This window comes from Hypanus sabinus, chromosome 2 (genome assembly GCF_030144855.1).
Source record: "Hypanus sabinus isolate sHypSab1 chromosome 2, sHypSab1.hap1, whole genome shotgun sequence".
Taxonomy (NCBI): domain Eukaryota; kingdom Metazoa; phylum Chordata; class Chondrichthyes; order Myliobatiformes; family Dasyatidae; genus Hypanus; species Hypanus sabinus.
The window spans coordinates 85305699-85330125 of NC_082707.1; the positions used below are offsets into that span (position 1 = coordinate 85305699).

Consider the following 24427-nt stretch of genomic DNA (forward strand, 5'->3'; position numbering starts at 1 on the left):
AGAATATTATATCAATAAAGTATCTCATTCAGAGCTTTAAAGTAGTTTTATATTTCAGAAACACCTATAACATTAAGTTTAGCCTATAATACCTATAACATTTTAAAACCTAAAGATTGACTATATATTAAAACAATACTGAAAAACACATTAGTAATAAATGGAATATGTGGAGGCTGAGGGCCTGAGGGAACTAAAGGTCACATAGGGTAAGTAAACAGAAAAGTATTGTAACATGGGGAGGCAGATCCCACAGTTTGGGGCAGGCAGGCAGATCCCACAGTTTGGGGCAGGTAGGCAGATCCCACAGCTCGGGGCTGGCAGGAAGGAAGGCAGATCCCACAGTTCGGGGCAGGCAGGCAGGCAGATCCCACAGTGCGGGGCAGGCAGGCAGATCCCACAGTTTGGGGCAGGCATGCAGGCAGATCCCACAGTTCGAGGCAGGCAGGCAGATCCCACAGTTTGGGGCAGGCAGGCAGATCCCACAGTTCGGGGCAGGCAGGCAGATGCCACAGTTCGGGGCAGGCAGATCCCACAGTTCGGGGCAGGCAGGCAGATCCCACAGTTCCAGGCAGGCAGGCAGATCCCACAGTTCGGGGCAGGCAGGCAGATCCCACAGTTCGGGACAGGCAGGCAGATAGGCAGATCCCACAGTTCGGGGCAGGCAGGCAGATCCCACAGTTTGAGGCAGGCAGGCAGATCCCACAGTTCGGGGCAGGCAGATCCCACAGTTCGGGGCAGGCAGGCAGATCCCACAGTTCCAGGCAGGCAGGCAGATCCCACAGTTCGAGGCAGGCAGGCAGATCCCACAGTTCGGGGCAGGCAGGCAGATCCCACAGTTCGGGGCAGGCAGATCCCACAGTTCGGGGCAGGCAGGCAGATCCCACAGTTCGGGGCAGGCAGGCAGATCCCACAGTTCGAGGCAGGCAGGCAGATCCCACAGTTCGGGGCAGGCAGGCAGGCAGATCTGGGTTAGAAACATCAATAACTAATTGAATCTGTGGACGCTGAGGGCCTGAGGGAACTAAAGGTGACGTAGGGGAAGCAAACAGAAAAGTACTGTAAGATGGGGATGTGCCTTTGACCTCCTACATGGGGTAGGGGTGGACTTGGTGCTCTGCCTGGCGCTCTCCCCCTGGCTCTGTGCTGTGGCACATGGCTGGATAGATGCTTAAGCAGCCATTGCCTCCTCTTCAAGAGGTTGTTTCTCTCCATTAATTTTGAAATGCCACGGATCCAATGCGTGGCCTCATCGGCGTTGGTGGCCACCAGATCCAATTTCTTCCTGCTGCCTTTAAATATAATGCTGAAGCATTGGTCGGTGGGAATGTCTCTGGCATACCGCTGCATTCCCTCCGTCTGATGACCAGCTTTCAGCTCCTTGATATCATCAATGGAGACTGCAAGGGAGGGAGCAAAACAGCAGCAGAGATCAGAACAAGAGATTCAGACACATTGATAAGCACAAGAGATTCTGCAGAAGCTGGAAATTCAGAGTAACACACACACCAAGTTATTTATTCACAGTACTCTATCTATTTAGAGATACTCTGTAGAACTGACCCTTCTGTCCCAAAAAGCTACATTGCCCAACACCCCACCTATTTAACACCTGCCTAAGCGCAGGAAAATTTCCAATCACCAACCAGCCTTCTTTGAACTACAGGCGGAAACCCATATGGTCACAGGGAGAATATACAAACTCCTTACACACAGCACTGGCACTGAACTCTGAATTATTACCTGCCCACTCCCTGCCCCCCATCCCTGACGGAGCAGCAGCAGCATCGCACAAACCCCTCTGCTATTGTGGTGCCCTAAGATGCCGGAGGAACTCTGCAGGTCAGGCAGTATCTATGGAGAGGAGCAGAGTCAACACTTCAGGCCAACATCCTCCATCAAGATGAATGCTGAGGTGTGTGTGTGTGTGTGTGTGTGTGTGTGTGTGTGTGTGTGTGTGTGTGTGTGTGTGTGTGTGTGTGTGTGTGTGTGTGTGTGTGTGTGAGTGTGTGTGTGTGTGTGTGTGTGTGTGTGTGTGTGTGTGTGTGACAAAGGAGCTTAGGAGGAGAATATTGCAACATGTGGGGGCGCCTAAAAGTTCTTCTGCCTGTGGAATGCTGAAAGAATTGGAGTGTTGTTATCCTGAGCAGCACACAATGCTGGAGGAACACAGCATAGCAGGTGGCTTCTATGGAGGGAAATGAACAGTTGATGTTTGATGTTTCGGGTCGAGACCCTTCATCAGGACCGGTGGAGCTTGGGTCAGTGTGTTCCTCACTGTGGTGTGGTGAATAACACTGTTGCTGCCTTAGCCAGTTTTAACTGGGCCCGAGTGCACCCTGACAAGAGCCTGGGGCTGGAGTAACTCTGACCCTCGGACACGGGGCAGGAATCGGTTCTACAAACACCTGTGTGAGCCTACAGCCTGGAAGGGCATCCTTGCTCTCAGTTTCTCCCCCGGATGTCCCAGTCCACCAGGCAGGTTGCACAATCCCCAGGCTCACGGATATTAGCGCACGCACATTGCCACTCTTCCACCCCACCCATGGGTGCTTCTTGCACCACTTAATGAGCTGTGGATGCTTGATGACACAGAAGAAACTGCTTAAGCTAATATTCTTTGTCATCAGAGAAAGCACACTGAGCATTGAAATTGGGGCATCCTGTTGCAGTGGGAGAGACTGCATTTGCAGTACTGTGTACAGTTTAGGCAACACGATTGAACCTGCAGATGCTGGAAATAAATAAAAACACAAAATGTTGGCAGAACTCAGCAGGCTAGACAGCATCTATTGGAGGAGGTAGTGATGATGTTTTGGGCTGAAACCCTTCAACAGGAGTGACTCCTGATGAACAACAGTATTGTGCCAAATTTTTAACCTGTTCTGAGATCAATATAACCTTTTCCCCAGATAGAGCACTCCCTTTTTCTATCATTCATGTGCACTGTACAGGTATTTCTTAAATGTCCCCAGTGTATCTGCCTCTACCACCACCCCTGGGGTGGTTCCACACACACACCTCTCTCTGTGTACACTCCCTGGTATTTGCCATTCCCACCCTGGGAAACTATCTCTGGCTATCCACTCGATCTATGTTTGTTATGAACTTGTACACCCCTCTCAAGTCTCCTCTCACGCTCCTTCACTCCAAAGGGAAAAGCCCTCACGTGCTCATCCTCTCCTCATAAGACTACATGAGGATGGGTTAAACTAGTCCAGGTAGCATTCTAGTGAATCTCCTCTGCACAGCCGATACCAGGAAGGGGGGAAATTGGAAGCTTCTGATTGAACTTGGAGGAAATCCATGGTGTCTTGGGGAGAATGTACAAACTCCTTACAGAGGAGCAGTGGAACTGTATCCTGATTGGTGATCGCTGGCCCTGTGGAGTGTTGCACTAATTGCTTCTCTACTGCCCCATACCAGAGGTAAGGGGCAGTTAGGTAATGAAGGTGGGTGGGAGACTGCAGGTAAACAAAGGGTCTGTGATGTCATGACATGTCATCGAGAGATCTGCATAGAATCAGGCCCTTGGACCCATCATTTCAATGATGTCATCCATACTAGCCCCAGTTATCAGCATTTGATCAGTAGCCTTCTACAACTGAGATATTCTAGAGCCCCAAAGTCTTTGGAACACAGACCCCTTTACATTAAAAACTTGATACAGCAATTGTGCCTGTACATTTATTCTCAAACTCTTACATGTACACACAGACAGATATATTTAAACTAATATTTTTACCTTCATTCACTTCACAGTCTTCTGTGTTCCTGCTAGGGCCAAAGGATTGCTCTTTCCATTTTCCTTTCATTGACCGAGCCTCAGGCACTGGTTCTCTAAACCTGAGAACTCTTCTGCGAGTTCTCCGTTGTCCCCCTCTACTTCTCTGACCTAGAAAGACCTGTTCCCTTTGAGGTTTTGTGTTCCACCTCCTCATTTCCTTCCCCTCTCCAACAATCTTCTTCACCAGGGATCTCTTTCTCTTGTCCAATTTTATTCCCCTTCTCCTGCCCACTTGGACATTGGTGGAGTCACCCCACACAACCCCCAGCCTCCCTTCATTGTTTTTTTCCTCCTGATCTCTGCTGGTTCATTTGTCATTTTCCTCCCTCTCCTCCTGTCGTTTCTCATGTTCATCCACTGATTCAGTTGCCTTTGTTTGGGTAAGTTCAGGACTTCGATCTGCCAGTCCCTGTGATGACATCCCCTGCTCATTTCCTCTATCCTCTGACTGAATACACCCCTCCTCCATACTCTGGCTTCTAATCTTGTGGCTTCAGATCCACAGTGTTAATTCTATTGACTGGTAGTCCAGAGAGAGCAGCACTGCCCCCCCGGCTCCACTTCCTCAGTGCTGGAATCTAGTGTCTGGGCTATGCCGACTGTGGGCTTGGTTGTCACAGTTTGGGGGAGCTTCTTGCCAAACCTCAGGCAGCCCACCAGCTGAAGACGGTGGCAATACCACCAGCCTATATAGTTCATGGAATTCTGTTAATTTTTTGAGTTATTCCGAGAAAATGTTGTAAAAGCAGCTCAGCACATGAAGGAAAGTATCCTCTCCACGTCTACTGCACTCAACCTGCAGTTTCTTGTGGTCAGGTACTGCACCGTAACGACTTCACAATCTACCTCATGATGATCAAGCACGTGACTACAGGAAGATGTAGGTTGTTATGCAATTGGTCGATGCCGTCTAAGCTGGTCCCATTTGCCTACATTTGGGGCATGTCCCACTGAACATGTTCCCATCCAAATGGCTTTTATAAGTGATGGTCCCCACCTCTACCACTTCCTCTGGCAGCTCAGTCCATGTAATCACCTTCCCCTCTGTGTGAACAGCTGACCTCGTGATGTTATATTGTCAACCCCTCGACCTTCTGCGCTCCAAGCAAAAAAATCTGTCCGATCCTATCCAGTCATTCCTTATAACACTAATCCTCCTGTTCTGGTCACAGTAACTTCCTTGTAACTTGAATTTAATTACTTCCTTCCCATTGTAGGATGACCAGAACTGTATACTCCAAATGTGGTTTTCCCAACATCTTCCACAGGTTTTACAAACATTTGTGTTGATTTAGAGATACAGCACGATGATGGGCTCTTCCACCCAATGAGTCCATCAGAATCAGAATCAGGTTTATCATCTCTGGCATGTGACGTGAAATTTGTTAACTCAGCAGCAGCAGTTCAATGCAATACATAATCTAGATAAAAATAAAACAATAATAAATAAAATAAACAAAATAATAAATGAACAAGTAAATCAATTACATATATTGAACAGATTTTTTTAAATGTGCAAAAACAAAAACATTGTATACTAAAAGAAAAGTGAGGTCGTGACCAAAGATTCAAAGTTCTTTTTGGAATCGGTTGGCGGAGGGGGATGAGCTGTTCCTGAATCGCTGAGTGTGTGCCTTCAGGCTTCTGTACCTCCTCTCTGATGGTAACAGTGAGAAAAGGGCATGCCCTGGGTGTTGGAGGTCCTTCATAATGGACGCTGCCTTTTTGAGACACCGCTCCCTAAAGATCTCCTGGGTAGTTTGTAGGCTAGTACCCAAGATGGAGATGACTAGATTTGCAACCTTTTGCAGCTTCTTTCGGTCCAGACTGCCCAATCAGACAGATGTCATACATAATGGCCTTTGCAATTGATAATAGTGCTGCTTCGATGAGAAGATGATACAGAGGATTCATTACTCATTGAAAAATGCTCTGCCTGACATACTTTGTATCATCCATCTTGTGAAAAATACTGGGAGAATGTTTATAAGACAGCCTCGCTGTGTGATAAAGGCTGTCAACTTCATCACATTCAACACACTTTCATATCGTCTTTTTCAACAACTTTGTGAGGAAAGTGAACAAGACATTGAATAGCTACTAATGCACACCGAGGTACGATGGTTATCAAAAGGTAATTGTCTTTGTTGGTTTGTTGAAATTTGTGTAGCATCTGTGCCCCCAATTTACCCCTGTTCATCTAGGGTGAACCGCCATCGCCCTGCCAACAGTGCAATGCATTGGTGTAAATACGGTGTAATGCCCCTCCCCCAGTACACTCTCACAACACAAACATCAAACAACACACCAAATGCGAGTAAATAGTTACAATTTTAACTATAAAGTTAGTGATGGGTTAGTAGAAACAGATAACCTAAAGGCGCCAAATCAGTAAGTTCATCAGTTTGTGCACATAATATTTTAATACATTGGAGCTCACACCTCCAGTTCCTTCCACAATGACCTTCCAAGCCTTTGGCCACCATCCAAACTGCCGGCTTCCAGTATCCACCGCCCTGGAACCGCTGTCTGCTCCGCACACGTCCGTCCTCCTCGCTCATCTCCCTGAATAAGACCACAAACACCTGCTCAGCTTACTCATACAAGATAGCATAACAATTCTCCATTGGTTAGTTCCCTCCTTACCTGCAGTTATAACCCAAACATTCCAGGCACAGAAACCCATTACAGCATTCAGTAACATTACAGAGAAGCCATTTCATGATAACAATACAGAGAAGCCATTCTGTTAGCCTGAATAGTTAACATCACAGTTGATGGTACTGACAGCCCTACATTTGGGACAGTATTGTAGTATTTCTAGGGGAACAAATTGTCACTGCTAAGTCTAACATATTTTACCTGTTAGATATAGATGAAAACCTGAATTTATTAAACAGGGCAGTTATGAGGAAAAAACGGCAAGGAGGCTCTTACCGTTTTCCATGGAAAACTCAAACGTCTCAGCAATAATATTGGATTTCACAAGTTTATGCCCTTTCCTTCCCTGGCCACTCTTATAATGCAATTACAAGATGATGATCTATAGACCATTAGACATAGGAGCAGAAATAGGCCATCTGGCCCATTGAGTCTGCTCCGCCATTCAACCATGGCTGATCCTTTTCTTTATCTCCCCCTCAACCCCAGTTTCCGGCCTACTCTCAGTAGTCTTTGATGCCATATCCAATCAAGAACCGATCAATCTCCACCTTAAACATACCCAATCACCTGGTCTCCACAGCTGTACGTGGCAACAAATTCCACAAATTCACCATCCTTTGGCTAAAGAAATTTCTCAGCATCACTGTTTTGAAAAGGCGCCCCTCTATCCTGAGGCTGTGCCCTCGAGTCTGAGACTCTCCCACCATGGGACACATCCTTTCCACATCTACTCAGTTTAGGCCTTTCAATATTTGAAAGGTGGCAATGAGATACCCTCTCATCCTTCTCAATTCCAGTGAGTACAGACCCTGAGCAATCAAACATTCCTCGTATGATAAGTAAGAACAAAGTACACTGCAGATGCTGTGGTCAAATCAACTTCGCAGGTCGGGCAGCATCCATGGAAACGATCAGTCAACGTTTCAGGCCGTGACCCTTCATCAGGACTGAAGAAGGAGGGGGCAGGGGCTCTATAAAGGTGGGGGGAGGGGGAGAAGGAGAAGGCTGGTAAACCACTGACTCTCAGAACTACCTCAACTATACCTCTTCCGACCCTGCCAAATATAAAAATGCTATTCCTTATTCCATAAGACCATAAGACAAAGGAGCAGAAGTCGGCCATTCGGCCCATCGAGTCTGCTCCGCCATTTCATCATGAGCTGCTCCAATCTCTCCTTTAGTCCCACTCCCCTACCTTCTCACCATAACCTTTGATGCCCTGACTACTCAGATAACTATCAATCTCTGCCTTAAATACACCCAATGACCCGGCCTCCACTGCCGCCCGTGGCAACAAATTCCAGATTCACCACCCTCAGGATTAAAAAAAACGATTTCACATCTCTGTTCTGAATGGGCGCCCCACAATCCTCAAGTCATGTCCTCTCAGAATAGACTCCTCCACCATGGGAAACAACTTTGCCACATCCACTCTGTCCATGTCTTTCAACATTTGAAATGTTTCTATGAGGTCCCCCCTCATTTTCTAAACTCCAAGGAGCGCAATTCTAGAACGGTCAAATGTTCCTCATATGTTAACCCTCTCATTCCCGGAATCATTCTAGTGAATCTTCTCTGAACCCTCTCCAACATCAGCACATCCTTTCTTAAATATGGAGCCCAAAACTGCACACAGTATTCTAAGCAAGGTCTTACCAGTGCCTTATAGAGCCTCAAATTCACATCCCTGCACCTATACTCTATTCCTCTAGAAATGAATGCCAACATTGCATTCACCTTCTTCACCACCGACTCAGCCTGGAGGTTAACCTTAAGGGTATCCTGCACGAGAACTCCCAAGTCCCGTTGCATCTCAGAACTTTGAATTTTCTCCCCGTTTAAGTAATAGTCTGCCCGTTCATTTCTTCTACCAAAGTGCATGACCGTACACTTTCCGACACTGTAAGTCATTTGCCACTTCTTTGCCCATTCCCCCAATCTATCCAAGTCTCTCTGCAGACTCTCTGTTTCCTCAGCACTACCAGCCCCTCCACCTATCTTTGTATCATCAGCAAACTTAGCCACAAAGCCATCCATTCCATAATCCAAATTGTTGATATACGAGCCCCAACACGGACAAATGTACAAATAATACAACCTTGAAATTTGTCTCTTTTCAGGCAGCCACAAAATATGAAACCTGAAATAATCCATTTAAAAAGATCAACATATCAAAGAAAAGCACAGAACATGTAAACAATAACTGCAAGCAACACCATCTGGAACAAGAGTGAGTCCACAGGCACGAAGCACAGAGCAGCCAGAGCAGGCCCACCGCTCAGTCTCAGATCACCACACAATGGAGCAAAGCATCGTGGAGCTTGCAGACATGAAGCCTGGAACAGCAGAGGCCCTTCAATCCACGGTTGTGCCAACCTTTTAACCTTCTCTAAGAGCAATCTAACCCTTCCCTCCCACAAAAGCCACTATTTTTCTTTTCATCTATGTGCCTATGTAAGAGTCTTTTCAATGCCCCTAATGTATCTACCCTGGCAGCATGTTCCAGAGACTCTATGCAGAATTGTTACTTTTCTCAGTTTTTTTTATAGTTTACTTTTCTATGCTTTATGTATTTTATATAGTCCTCTATTATTGTGTAATTCTTCAAGTAAATGCAGTTGACAATGGACTCTTTGCTGCAGGGGATTCCTCATGTAGCAGCGTATCTTGATGATATTTTGATTACGGAAGCCACGGAGAGGGAGCATCTGGCTAACTTAAAACAGGTGATGAAGAGACTCTGAGATGCAGGAGTGCAGTCGAAACACAGAAAATGTGTCTTCCTGGCTCCATGTGTGACCTACCTGGGACACAAAATTACAGCTTTGGGGCTTTGCCCAGTGGAAGAAAAAGTGAGAGCTATTAAGGAGGCCCCAAGCCCCAAGAGTGTCACTGAACTCAGATCATTTTTGGGCATGGTGAATTATTATGGCAAGTTTATTCCGGACCTCGCAAAGGTTTTGGCCCCATTGTATAAGCTGCTTCACAATGACACTAAGTGGTGGTGGGGTGAAGAGCAGGAGGAAGCTTTCAAGAAAGTGAATGCATTGCTACACTCAGTGAAGCTGCTCGTTCACTATCACCCAGACAAGGAGATCACCCTTTCTTGTGACACTTCGTCCAATGGAGTCGGGGCAGTTCTCCCACATGTAATGGAGGACCATTCAGAGAAGCCTATTGGTTTTGATTCACGTACCCTGACGGCTGCTGAGAAGGGATATTCACAGCTAGACAAAGAAAGTCTGGCAATTGTTTTTGCAGTCAAACATTTTCATCAGTACCTCTATGAATGTGCATTCACAATTTATACGGACCATAAACCACTGATGAGCCTTTTTAGGGAGACCAGATGCATCCCACTGCTAGCCTCAGCCAGAATACAGCGTTGAGTTCTCACATTTTCAGCCTAACAGTATACTATTGTGTACAGAGCAGGTGGAGATAATGCAAACACAAATGTGCTGAGTCGACTCCCTTTACCTGAGAAGCCTGTTACTACGTATGTGCCTCCAGAGACTGTTTTCATTGGAGAGGCTGTCCGCGACACCTGTAAAGGCAACCCAGATCAAGCAATGGACAGAGAGGGACCCAGTCCTGTCTGAAGTCAAGATTTTTCTTTGACAAGGTTGGCCCAGAGTTGAGGAAGGAGAGGAACTGAGACCTTATGCCAAACTCAAGAGCGAACTGAGTCTGCAGGATGGTTGAATTTTCTGGGGGGGGAGGGGAGGGTCATCGTGTCTCCCTCTGGCCGTTCACAGATTGTAGAGGAACTATATACAATGCATACTGGGAGTAAAAGAGTGGAAGTAAAGACCCCGCCAACCCCAGTAGTATTAACTTATCTTTAATAATACTCACATTACAACACTTCTCCCCCTATAAAATCCAACATTTCCCAAATATAGAAGAATTGGGAAATAAAAACAGTGGTATCATTAGCAACAGGTTACCAATACAAAAACACCTAAAAAACATGGCAAATTCAACATTCAATCTAACAACAGAGGAAACTATCCAATCAAAGATTCAGTCTGTCAGGAGGTTTGCGAGGGTGCTGCGATATACGCACTACTCCCGGTGACCCAGCAGGCACCGCTGGTGAGGATGTTTTGGGTGGATCTAGTGTTGGGGACACAAGAGGGGTCTGTGTGTCTGCGTGAGAATGGTCTGTCCTCTTCAGGGGACTCTGCCCCCTCTGCCAGTGTCTCTCCCTCTAGCAAAGTCATGGGTGGACATGCTTTCCTGGTATGCATTAAGTGGTCATTGCTCCTTAACTGTTTTGGACTACTGAGATTCTTTGAAATTGGTGGCAAGCTATTCTCAGCATTATTGGGAGAAACGGCATCTGCAGGTTTGCCACCTAGCTTGGAATGCACTGAAGAAGGAACTTTATTTTTTGAACTTTTGATTTTTGACTGTGACTCAGAATAGACCCAATTGCAAATTTTTCATGGAGTTCCTTGTTATAACTTGGAACTATCTGGAGTTCAACAACAGGAAATCGCAATGCGTTTCGGAAAACCTCTTGTGCTTGAACAAAGGTCTTGTCTGTTAAATCACAGTCATTGATTTTGATGATACATTCAATCCCCTGCAGCAGGTTCTCTTTTCTTGAACAGCTGTTCTCTTCAATACCACGAATACTCAGACCAAGGAATCTTCCACTCAGTGTAGAGTTAAAAGGCACAACATGGATTTCCAGGGGGCCACCGCCTCCAGAAAATTCTTCTTTCTTTGTCAAATCACTCAGAGTGCTTTCTGAATGCTTGTCTGGTGGTCCTGGAGGCTCTGTTCTTACATCGTCTGCGGGTGCCCCGTCTGCTACTGTTATGATTGCCTTCACATGCAGGTTCCTGTTAGCGGGATCATCAGGCTGAGATGCAACTTGCTGTAACTGGGCAGGTGGTACAAGAGCTGGGTCACTCACATTGCCATCGGCGACTTCGTCTGCACGCTGCACCTCATGCTCTTCCGTCACGTGTGCATATTTAAATTCATGCCAGTTGAGCCAGATTTTACTAAGCCAATTGCGGCCCAGAAGACTGGGCCCACTGCCCTTAGCTATCACCAGCCTGGCTTCAGCCTTCTGGGCCCCAGCCTAAATATCCAGATATAACACTCCTAAATGAGGTATGGACTGCCCAAACAGGTCCTGAGTTGGAGTTTAGATGGTCTGATGGGAGGCAGGTTGGATCCCCATGTCCTCCTGTAGGTCTCTTCACTAATGAACGATGCAGTAGCCCCTGAATCAATCTCGCACTTAATGTCCTTTCCCTTGACAGTGACTGTGGCATAATAGGGTTCAGATGGTCCCTCAACTGTTTCCACCCCAAACATGTTGTAGGCAGACGCTGCCTCTTTGTCTGCTTCTCCTAGGTCTTTATTGCTAATTGCCGACGGGACATCAACTGTCTCGATTTCACCACACCCTGTTCCAATTCCAACCTAACTCTTTCCGAACACTCTGCTCTCTCCACACCAATCCCAACCTCACTATGAAACCCGCTGATAAAGGGGGAGTTGTTGTTGTCTGGCGTACTGATCTCTACCTGGCCGAGGCACAGCAACAACTCTCTGATACTTCCTCTTATTTACCCCTTGATCATGACCCCACTAAGGAGCACCAGGCCACTGTCTCTTATACCATCACCAACCTTATCAGCTCTGGGGATCTCCCATCCACTGCCACCAATCTCATAGTTCCCACACCCCGCACTTCCCCTTTCTACCTCCTACCCAAGATCCACAAACCTGCCTGTCCTGGTAAACCTATCGTCTCAGCTTGCTCCTGCCCCACCAAACTCATTTCTGCACACCTTGACACTGTCTTATTCCCCCTTGTTCAATCTCTTCCCACCTATATTCGTGACACTTCTCACACTGAATTTTTTCAATGATTTTAAGTTCCCTGGTCTCCACCGCCTTATTTTCACCTTGGACATCCAGTTCCTATATATCTCCGTCCCCCACCGGGACGGTCTCAAAGCTCTTCGCTTCTTCTTGGATTCCAGACCTAACCAATTCTCCTCTACCACCACTCTCCTCCGACTAGTGGAATTAGTTCCTACTTTCAATAATTTCTCCTTTGGCTCCTCCCACTTCCTCCAAACCAAGGGCGTAGCCATGGGCACCTGCATGGGTCCCAGTTATGCTTGCCTTTTTGTTGGCTTTGTGGAACAGTCCATGTTCCAAGTCTATACGGGTATCCATCCCCCTCTTTTCCTTCACTACATCAACAACTGCATTGCAGCTGCCTCCTGCGTGCGTGCTGTGCTCATTGACTTCGTTAACTTTGCCTCCAACTTTCACCCTGCCCTCAAATTTACCTGGTCCATTTCCGACACCTCCCTCCCCTTTCTTGATCTTTCTGTCTCCATCTCTGGAGACAGCTTATCAACTGATATCTACTATAAGCCTACAAGACTCCCACAGCTACCTGGACTATTCCTCTTCCCACCCTGTCTCTTGCAAAAATGCTATCACCTTCTCACAATTCCTCCGTCTCCACCGCATCTGCTCTCACGATGAGGCTTTTCATTCCAGGATGAAGGAGATGTCTTCCTTTTTTAAACAAAGGGGCTTCCCTTCTTCCACCATCAACTCTGCTCTCAAACACATCTCTCCCATTTCCTGCACATCTGCCCTCACCCCATCCGCCTGCCACCCCACTTGGGATAGGGTTCCCCTTGTCCTCACCTACAACTCCACCAGCCTCCAGGTTCAAATTATAATTTTCCATAACTTCCTTCACCTCCAACGGGAAAGCACATCTTTCCCTCCTCCCCTCTTTCTGCTTTCCATAGGGATCGTTCCCTAAGCAACTCCGTTGTCCACTTGCGCCCCCCCCCCATCCCTACCCACCGATCTCCCGCCTGGCACTTACCCTGTTAAGCGGAACAAGTGCTACACCTGCCCTTACACTTCCTCCCTCACCACCATTCAGGGCCCCAGACAGTCCTTCCAGGTGAGGCGATACTTCACCTGTGAGTCGGCTGGTGTGGTATACTGTCCGGTGCTCCCGGTGTGGCCTTTTGTATATTGGTGAGACCTGACGCAGACTGGGAGATTGTTTCACTGAACATCTATGCTCGGTCCGCCAGAGAAATCAGGATCTCCCAGTGACCACACATTTTAATTCTACATCCCATTCTGATATGTCTATCCGTGGCCTTGACTGTCAAAATGAATCCAAACTCAGGCTGGAGGAACAACACCTTATATACTGGCTGGGTAGCCTCCAACCTGATGGCATGAACATTGACTTCTCTAACTTCTGTTAATGCCCCTCCTCCCCTTTTTACCCCATCCCTGACATATTTAGTTGTTTTTTTTCTCTCTCTCTGCCCATCCCTCTGCCTGTTCTCCATCTCCCTTTGGTGCTTATCCACCCCTCCCCCCTTCTTTCTCCCGAGGCCTCCCATCCCATGATCCTTTCCCTTCTCCAGATCTGTATCACTTTCGCCAATCACCTTTCCAGCTCTTAGCTTCATCCCACCCCCTCCGGTCTTCTATCATTTCGCATTCCCCCTCCCCCCACTACTTTCAAATCTCTTACTGTCTTTCCTTTCAGTTAGTCCTGACAAAGGGTCTCGGCCCGAAACGTCGACAGTGCTTCTTTTTATAGATGCTGCCTGGCCTGCTGTGTTCCACCAGCATTTTGTGTGTGGTAATGGAAGATGGAGGGTTGGAGTAAAGGGTTGTTTTGACTGAGGACATGCTAGGGTAGCATGACCCAGCAAGACCACAGTTTACTAATCCTAACCGGAACCCATATGTACTTGGAATGTGACAGGAAGGCAGAGCACCTAGAGAAAACCCACACTGTCATGGGGAGAACGTACATACTCCTTACTGGGAGTGGCAGGTATCAAACCCCGAGCACTGGTAGGTATTGTGCTAACCGTTATGCTACCATGCCACTACACAAGAGAATACAAAATATTCTTGGATGTGGTCACTGTAGAAAGTGTGCAGAGGAGATTCACCAGGACGTTGTTAGGGATTGATCCTTTCAGTCATAAGGAGACACTGGAGTGGATGTGTCTGTTTTCTCTGGTGTGGAGGAGGTTAAGCGAGGACATGATTGAAGTATGCAAACGTATGTGGGCTATATAGGGGTAGACTGAACAAATCTCTTCCCCCTTCCTCTGGAATAAAAGGACATAGAAAGAAAGAGATTTTGATGGGAGTTGAGGGGTCCTTTTTCACCCAGATAGCGGTGAGTACTTGGAAAAGACTGCTGGAGAGTGGAGGAAGCAGAGTCACTGAGAACATTTAATGGGACTTCAGAGGTTGATGGTGTTGAAGATAGGGTAGAAGGTTGCTGTAGGATTAAATGACACATTGATAGGATGCACAGCTGGGCTGAGTGGCAGATAAGAGTTCATCCTGGAAAAGTATTAAATGATTCACTTTAGACGGTTGAACTTGAAGGCGAATACAGTGAAAATGGCAATTTTTTTGCGGAGGGGAGGAACAGGGAAATAGGAGGGCACATCCAAAGATCCTTAAAGTTGTCATGCAAGTTGATTGCGTGATTAAGAAAATGTATGGTGTGCTGGTCTTCAAATGGTAGGGGATTGAGTTCAAGAGAAGTGAGAAAATGTTACACCTTTATAAATCTCTGGTTAGACTACCTTAGGAGTATCGTGTTTGGTTCTGCTCACCTCATTGTAGGATGGAATTGAAAGCTTTAGAGAGGGTGCAAAAGAAATTTACCAGGATGCTACCTGGTTTAGGGAGCACATCTTATGAAGATAGGATGAGTGATTTAGGGCTTTTCTCTTTGGAGCAATAGAGGATGATAAAGGATGAGAAATGTCTTGAGGAGGTGTACAAGATGAAAAGGGGCATAGATCGAATGGCTAGCCAGTGACTTATTTCCTGAGAGCAAATGGCTAGTACAAGAGGGCATAATTTTATGGTGATTGGAGGAAAGAATCCACTTTTGACAAACTGTACATATGCTATGAGCAACACCTTGTTGTCTTGCACAGTTGACTAATCCAGATGGATCCCAAATTCTGTGTTTTGTAGCTCTGTGCATAGTTGATACTCAATGTCTTCACTCATTTCCTCAATATGATAAGCTGCAGAGTTACTACTCAAAGGATTTGATTTTAAAATACGGGTATCCATTTTGCAAATAGTGATGAGCACTTCTGATACAGCAGGCATTATTAATCTTTCACTGATTGTGTGAGATTTTCCACACTTCGCAAATATTTTTGTAATGTTATAAGAAGCAATGACACCATTAAGAACAAGATCATTTTTAGCTTTCTTGGCATCAACACTTTTCAAATGCTTCTTTCACCATCTGGAACTGGGTAATACCACAAGTAGCTTTTTCAGGGTGCCTTTTACGAAAGTGTTCCTGCAATCTTGACAGTTTCATGGCTTCATTAGACAATACAGTATAACAAATAAGACACATGGGGCATCTCTATAAATCCCAGTCTCTATAAAAGAGAGGTACCTCCTAGCCGCAGTCATCGTGTGAGCGTTCATCGGAGTCGACTGAGGCAGAGTTGTAAGACCTCGCTCAACAAGGCTTTGGTGAGAACAGGCAGAGGCAAGGTAAGTAGGTAAGTTAATTCCTTATTTCTTATTCTGTAGTAACTTCAGAGAGATTAGGCAGTATGTTTACAGAGCCAGTGTTCTGTTCTGGGTGTAAGATGTGGGATTTCCAGGAGACTTTAGTAAATTAGATGCATCCTCTAGATTCTGGCAACTTAAACTAGATAAACCAGGTCACCAGGAGACGTTCATGGAGTGAGCACTATTTTAGATTCGCTCCATAACCTTTACTTTTTTAACTTATGATCACCCTTATTTAAATTATTTTTACCTACACCAGAAGATTCTTGTTACTTTCTTAGACTTATCTTTAAGAGTGTACTATGAATTCTGAAGAAATGAGTACAGAAATGGCTTTAGGATCTAAAGGGCGAGACCCTGGGGAAGATTCTAACAGTAATGGAAAGAAAAAAAGACTGATCCTAAATGTACTGAATTGACTTATGATATGTTTTTGGAGCTCTTAAATGAAAAATCTGAAGAACAATGACAAACTTTCAAAGAAGATTTAAAGGCTTTCCAGGATTCTCTGGATAAGATTGGTCATGAAGTTAAACAGCATCAAACTTTATTCGCAACTCTGCAAGAGGACACTCGGAAGCGAGACTTGAAAATCGAGAATCTGGAGTAGAAATTATCTTTGGCGATTAAGCAGTTGGAAATACTTAAAGCCAAGTGTGTCGATTTTGAAAATCCATCTAGAAGACAGAACTTACACATACTTGGTCTCCCGGAAGGTATCGAACAAGGAGACCCCTGGAAGGATTTCACTCAACTTTTAAAGGATGCGTTCCCTTCTGTTTTCCCAGGTAGTCCTCCATTACTTGATCGTGCCCATAGAATTATCCGCCGATCACCAAGTTCTTCATCTAATTCACCTGTTGTAATTGTTCAATTTCACTATGTGCATGTTAAAGAGCACCTTATTCGTTTGGCTTGTCGTTTAGGGATGGTTAAATTGCAAGAATTCCAATTCCAGCTTGCGGAGGATTTTAGCCCAGAAGTGATGAAGGCGTGGCTCGCATTTAAACCTTTGATGTCTATATGTTACGAGAAAAACCTAAAACCAGCACTTTTATACCCTGCGAAACTTAGAATCTCGCCTTCGAATACGCGACGACATGTTTTTCTCTCCACATCTGATGCTAGAAGCTTTCTGGATGAGAGTTATCCTATTGCTTCAGTTTCTCGTCTCTAATATATGTATGGTTTTGATCATTACAAGATAATCTTTGTTTCCAAAACCAGATTTTGTTTCTGGTTATTGGTGTAGGTTTACTCTACATTTTATACTCCTATTAAAGCTTTTCTTTATTGACGTACTAATCTTTTTAATTTATTTACTTTAACCATTGTATTTCATTTTTGGTCATTATTATTAATTCTCTGAAGGTGAATTTTTTTAACATTTTGATATCTTTTTTTCATTTTTTTGTGTAACTAAGATGGCGGTTTCTTTTTTAAAATACTTCTTGCTTTCTTTTTGATTTGGCCATTTTTTTGTCTTCTTCTTCTTCCTATAATGACTTTCTTATCACATCCTAACTTTTATTTCTTCAGGTTTTAACCCGATTTATAAGTTACCAGAGTTTGTATTCTTTATGTTTTCTTTTTACTAGCAATTATATTAAGAAGTCTGTTTTAGCATTGTGTTAATTACTTTTTAGGATTTTGGGAAGACTTTTTTTCTCCTTTATATATTTGGAGTCGCCTTCTCGATACATGGGGGTAGATTTCGTGTCACGCTTTTTTTTCCTTGCCTCCTTAGGGTCAGGAGGGTCTCTTTTTTGTGGGTGGTGGGTGGGGGGGGGGGTTTCTTTCTAATTCTATAGGTCTTTTTATTAGTTTTTCTAGTTTTTTCATTTGGGCTGATTTCAAACTACTGAAATGTCCGATGTGTTGTCGTTTCCGGTTCCTCCACTTATTTTTGTTCCTCTTCCGGGTACATGAGTTCACTCTTTGGTTAACTCTTTATATACCAAAGGGTTGATTTTAGAAATATGGCTCAGACCATTAATTTTGCCTCTTGGAATACTAATGGCTTAAACCATCCAATTAAACAGAAAAAGATTTTTAAAGTATTCCAAAGACTGAAAGCGCATATTATTTTTGGACAAGAAACTCATGTGAGGAAAGAGGAAAATCAACATTTTTTTAGGTTATGGCGGGGTCAACAGTACCATTCAAATTTGAATGCCAAAGTAAAAGGAGTTTCAATTTTTATTGACTCCTCTATTACATTTGTTCAACACGATAATATTTTGGATCTGAATGGTAGATTTTTGTTAATTACTGGGTTACTTTTCAATAAGAAATTTGCTATGGTTAATGTTTACGCTCCAAACATAGATTATCCTGATTTCTTTAAGTCTTTATTTACTTCTCTACCTGATCTAAATGAATATATGTTAATAATGGCTGACGACTTCAATTGTTGTTTAAATCCTTTGCTGGATAGATCTATATCCATTCAGACATTACCAAATAAGTTGGCCACTTATATCAATTCTTTTTTGACTAATACTGGAATTTTCAGTATTTGGAGATTTCTACATCCTAAGGTCAAAGAGTTTTCATTTTTCTCACATGTCTATCATTCTTACTCAAGAATTGACTACTTTTCATTGACTCTCATTTTATTCCATCTGTAATTGGCTGTAATTATGACGTTATAGCCATCTCTGATCATGCTCCAATGAAACTTTCTATTAAATTAATGGACACAGCTCCCAGTACTAAGCAATGGCGATTTGATTCTACCTTACTACAAGATCCGGATTTCTTTAAATTTATAAAGGAACAGATTGATCTTTTCAACTAATTCCACGGATGAAATCTCCTGTGGAACACTTTGGGACACTCTTAGAGCATATATACGTGAGAAAAGGGACTGGGTATTCACAAAAGGGACAAGGCAGGGACTGAGTATTGATAGTGCATGATCAGCCATGATCTCAGAATGGCGGTGCAGACTCGAGGGGCTGAATGGTCTACTTCTGCACCTATTGTCTATTGTCTAAAACGTATTAAGAAGAAAACTCTTTTATTGGTTGATAAGATCAAAGAAATTGACAAGAAATATTTGATTGCTCCTAGTAAGGAGCTTCATAAACAAAGGGTTGAGCTTCAAATGGAACACAGTTTATTACTTACATCTTCGATTGAAAATCAATTAATGAAAAACAGAAGTGATTTTTATATACATAGTGATAAATCGGGTAAACTGTTAGCTAACCAATTGAAGAATGCTTCGGTTAAACGTCAAATTATTAAGATTCGCCAACAGAATGGTGAACTGACAGTTAATCATGATGAGATAAATAAATCTTTTCAAGATTTTTATACCTCCCTGTATCATTATGAATTTCCTCATGATCATAATACCACGCATGATTGTGTAGGGAAATTGAATTTTCCAAAATTATCATCTGAAGAACTTTTAATATTAGAAACTCCTATTATGGATGCAAATTAAAGGTGTTATTTCCTCTATGAATTCCGGGAAAGCACCAGGTCCAGATGGGCATACAGTGGAATTTTTAAAGTTTTTTCCTCTACTCTTTCTCCTTGGTTATGCAGGGATTTTGAAGAAGCAATTAGACTAGGTAAACTACCACAATCTTTTTACAGAGCTTCCATTTCTTTAATATTGAAAAAAGATAAAGACCCTATTGACTGTGCATCCTATAGACCAATATCTCTATTGAATGTAGATTCCAAGATCTTTTCCAAGTTATTGGTGACCAGGCTGGAGAAGGTATTACCTCAATTTATCTCGAAGGATCAAACTGGTTTTATTAAAAATTGTTATTCTTTTTTCAATATTAGGAGATTATTGAATATTGTTTATACTCCCTCACGCAGTACCTCAGAACGTGTCACTTCATTAGATGTGGAGAAAGCATTTGATAGAGTTGAATGGCCATATTTATTTACTGTGCTTGAGAAGTTTAATTTTAGTCCGACATTTATATCCTGGATTAAATTGATATATCATACTCCAGCAGCCTCGGTTTTTACTAATAATCAAAGATCTCCCTTTTTTCCTTTATTTCGGGGTATCAGGTAAGGCTGTCCTCTTAGTCCTTTATTATTTGATATTGCTCTGGAACCTTTGGCAATTGCTATTAGAGAATCACCTAACATTTCTGGCATTCCTCGAGGGATAGATATACATAAGTTATCATTATATGCAGATGATCCGTTATTAGACATTTCTGATCCTGAGAAATCCATTACTGCAGTTATATCACTATTAGCTCAGTTTAGTAATTTTTACAGGTATAAATTGAATCTTAATAAGAGTGAATTGTTCCCCTTAAAGAGACAAGTTCCAATTTATGGAAATTTACCTTTTAAATTAGTTAAAGACTTTTTTATATATCTAGGGATTAAAATTACAAAAAATCATAAAGGAGTTATTCAAGGTTAATTTTTTACCCTTAATTGATCAGATTAAATGTTTGTTTACTAAATGGTCACCATTGTCTTTATCTCTGATAGGTCGGATTAATGCTATTAAGATGATTATTTTACCCAAGTTCTTATATATATTTCAAGCTGTACCAATTTTTATTCCAAAATCCTTTTTTGACAATGTTGATTCAAAAATTTCCTCATATATATGGCAGAATAAAAATCCTAGATTGGGTAAAAGATATTTACAGAAGTCAAAGAAGGAAGGTGGATTGGCATTGCCTAATTTTAGATTTTATTATTGGGCAATTAATATTCGATATTTGAATTGTTGGCTAAGGGATTTGGATTTATCTCCTAGCCCTCATTGGGTAAATCTGGAAACTAAATCTGTACAAGGATTTCCTTTGGGTTCTATTTTAGGGACTTCTCGTCCCTTTGCTCTTTCTAAATTGCATAAACGAATTGACAATCCGATAGTTAAGTACACTTTACGTATATGGTTTCAATTTCAGTAATTGTTTGGGTTGAATCAGTTTGTTTTAGCAATTCCTATTGTATCCAATTTCTTTTATCATCCCTCTATTATGGACCAAGCTTATTCAGCTTGGAAGACTGAAGGTATACCACGATTTTCTGATTTATTTTTGGATAATTTTTTAATGTCTTTTGAACAATTATCTAATAAATGTAATTTGCCTAGATCTCATTTTTTTAGATATTTACAGATTAGGATTTTTTTAAACACTGGACTTCCTACCTTTCCAAATCTTGTTTCTTTGGGTATTTTGAAGAAATTGTTAGAACTAAATCCTTTTCAGAAAGGTGTAATATTAAATGTTTACAATATAATTATGAAAATACATTCAAAGGCCTTTTATAAGATTAAAAATGATTGGGAAAGAGAACTTAACCTTACTATCCCTATTGAGAATTGGCATAAAATTCTTCAATTAGTTAATTTATCCTCTATATGTGCAAAACATTCATTGATACAGTTTAAAGTAGTGCACAGGGCTCATATGTCCAAGGATAAATTGGCTCATTTTTATTCCCATATAAATCCTATATGTGACAGATGTCATTCTGAGATAGCTTCTTTTACACATATGTTTTGGTCATGTCTGCTTTTGAAAAAATATTGGAAAGACATTTTCGATATTATTTCCACGGTATTGAACATTGACTTACATCCTCACCCTATTACTGTAATCTTTGGTTTACCAATGATAGAGTCAATTCATTTATCTTCTTCGGCTTGTCGGATGATTGCATTCCTTATATTAATGGCTGGAAGATCTATTTTGTTGAATTGGAAAGAAATTAATCCCCCTACCATATTTCATTGGTTTTCTCAAACTATGTTATGTCTAAATTTGGAAAAAATTAAAAGTGTCATATTTGACCCTTCTAATGAACTTGAAAAGACTTGGAGGCCATTTATTCAATATTTTCACATGATGTAATTCGACCCTGTTCCAATCCTATTTGTTTTTCCGGTTTTGATTATATGTATGTTGAGAGGATCAGAGTTGGGGACACTGATGATTCTTTGTCTTTTTATAGATACTATAAACAGCCCATTTTTTTCTTACCTTTTTTCATGAGCAGGAATGGCTACCAGTGGCATATACATCTCGTGCATTATCCAATCCAGAAACAAGGTATGCCCAAATTGAAACAGAATTGCTCAGCATTATGTTTGCTTGTGAGAAATTTCATCAGTTTGTGTCAGGGCAATCTATTGATGTTGAAACTGAGCATAAGCCTCTGATTGCATTGTTTAACAAACCTTTAAATGACTGTCCTTTGCAAATTCAGCGAACGATGAACAAATTGCAAAGATGCGCATTGAACGTGTCATACACACCTGGAAAATTCATGTACACGGCTGACACACTTTCTAGCGCTGTGGATCCAACAACAAAATACAGTCACGGGGACGCTGTTGATGTTCAGGCATTTGTTGATATGATCATAGAGACTGTACCTGTTGCTCCCGGAAAGTTGGAACTGCTGCATCTTGAGACAGAGGAGGACATAATTCGCAGTCAGGTAATACAAGTGGTGATGGATGGATGGCCGGATAATAGGCATGACTGTACCTCACTACTACAAGATTATTGGAACCATAGATCAGAACTGTCTGGTGTGCATGGGATATTGTCCAAAGGTAGTAGAATTGTGATACCTAAAACTCTCCGAAAAGAAATGCTTGGGAAAATTCATGAAGGCCACCTAGGTATTGAAACGTGTAAGAGAAGGGTGCGCGAAGTGATGTTTTGGCCCAGGATGAATCAAGAAATTGCAGAATTGGTGTCTTCTTGTGGAATATGCTTTAAATACCAACCTAGCAACCTGAAGGAGCCACTGCATCCACATCCTAGTCCTCAGAGACCTTATCAGAAGGTAGACGTTGATCTTTTTGTAACTGACAACAAAGATTATCTATTAATAACAGATTACTACTCATTGTATCCTGAAGTGTGTGGTTTTGAGCAGAACAACAGCAGAGAACATAATTACATGCAAGAAAACAGTTTTTTCCAGACATAGTATACCTGATGAAGTTTTCACAGACAATGGTCTACAATTCAATGGTGAATGTATGAGATATTTTGCTCATGAATGGGGCTTTGTTCATACAACATCTAGTCCATTTTTCCCTCAATCAAATGGATTAGTTGAGAAGTCGATAGGAATTATCAAGAAACTAATACACAAAGTAAAAGATAGTGGAAGTGATTTTAATAAAGCTTTGTTAGCCTACCGTAGTACTACACTTGAATGTGGATTTCACCTGCTCAGCTCTTGATGCCACACCGTTTGAGATCCAATCTGCCAATAGGTGAGAGCCTCCTGCGAACAGAGAGAGGTGAACAAGTGAAAAGATGGAAAGATGAACACAAAGCAAAGCAGAAAACAGACTTTGACAGATGTTCTGGTCTATCACCTGAACTGCACCAAGGAGATGAAGTGAGGATACAAGACAAAATGAACAGACGGACATAGAAAGCTACAGTACAGGTGTCCCCCATTTTTCTAACGTTGCTTTACGTCAACTCGCTGTTACCAGAGACCTACATGAGTTACCTGATTTAGGTAACAGTGTTTTCACCGTTACGGAAAAGACAGCGCGCGGATAACGGCAGCGGGCGGGAAAAGGCAGCGCGCGGATAACGGCAGCGGGCGGGAAAAGGCAGCGCGCGGATAACGGCAGCGGGCGGGAAAAGGCAGCGCGCGGATAACGGCAGCGGGCGGGAAAAGGCAGCGCGCGGATAACGGCAGCGGGCGGGAAAAGGCAGCGCGCGGATAACGGCAGCGGGCGGGAAAAGACAGCGCGCGGATAACGGCAGCGGGCGGGAAAAGGCAGCGCGCGGATAACGGCAGCGGGCGGGAAAAGGCAGCGCGCGGATAACGGCAGCGGGCGGGAAAAGGCAGCGCGCGGATAACGGCAGCGGGCGGGAAAAGGCAGCGCGCGGATAACGGCAGCGGGCGGGAAAAGACAGCGCGCGGATAACGGCAGCGGGCGGGAAAAGACAGCGCGCGGATAACGGCAGCGGGCGGGAAAAGACAGCGCGCGGTGCAGACTAGCTCCTCCCCCGGAACCGGATTCTAGCCGGCATACATTATATCTACTTTATCTAGGCTGTGTATTTTTATGTGTTATTCGGTAGCTTCATAGCTTAAATTTAAGGTTACTGAAAACAGTGACAGTGTTCCTGCCGGACGCGCTTGCTCCGTGTGTTCCTGCCGGGCGCGCTTGCGCCGTGTGTTCCTGCCGGGCGCGCTTGCGCCGTGTGTTCCTGCCGGGCGCGCTTGCGCCGTGTGTTCCTGCCGGGCGCGCTTGCGCCGTGTGTTCCTGCCGGGCGCTTTTGCGCTCTGTCCCCCTGCCGGGCGCGCTTGCGCCGTGTGTTCCTGCCGGGCGCGCTTGCGCTCTGTGTTCCTGCCGGGCGCGCGCGCCGTGTGTTCCCGCCCAGA

The 24427-nt window shown here is 43.6% G+C and overlaps 1 protein-coding gene across 3 annotated transcripts; it reads right to left on the reverse strand.

Annotated features, from left to right (window-relative positions):
- Positions 1-906: 906 nt before the first annotated feature.
- Positions 907-23615, reverse strand: LOC132405126 (1-phosphatidylinositol 4,5-bisphosphate phosphodiesterase delta-3-like). 3 transcript variants are annotated; one of them, XM_059989841.1, is made up of 4 exons: positions 23400-23615; positions 23217-23305; positions 6230-6352; positions 907-1400 (listed from the first exon to the last, which is right to left on the reverse strand). In XM_059989841.1, the coding sequence occupies exons 1-4, from the start codon at positions 23482-23484 to the stop codon at positions 1374-1376; spliced, it is 324 nt and encodes a 107-aa protein (XP_059845824.1). In that variant the 5' UTR covers positions 23485-23615; the 3' UTR covers positions 907-1373. The 3 variants fall into 3 exon arrangements, with proteins under 3 accessions (XP_059845824.1, XP_059845814.1, XP_059845818.1); XM_059989835.1 differs by lacking the exon at positions 907-1400 and adding an exon at positions 5099-5208; XM_059989831.1 differs by lacking the exons at positions 6230-6352; positions 23217-23305; positions 23400-23615 and adding an exon at positions 3746-3865.
- Between the last annotated feature and the right edge of the window lie 812 nt (positions 23616-24427).

Bases quoted from the DNA above. Each gene is read 5' to 3' on its own strand.
- LOC132405126 (XM_059989831.1), bottom strand. From the start codon at position 3,815: ATGAAAGGAAAATGGAAAGAGCAATCCTTTGGCCCTAGCAGGAACACA. The intron at 1,401-3,745 runs GTAAAAATATTA...CCTCCCTTGCAG, and splicing joins AGACTGTGAAGTGAATGAAG to TCTCCATTGATGATATCAAG.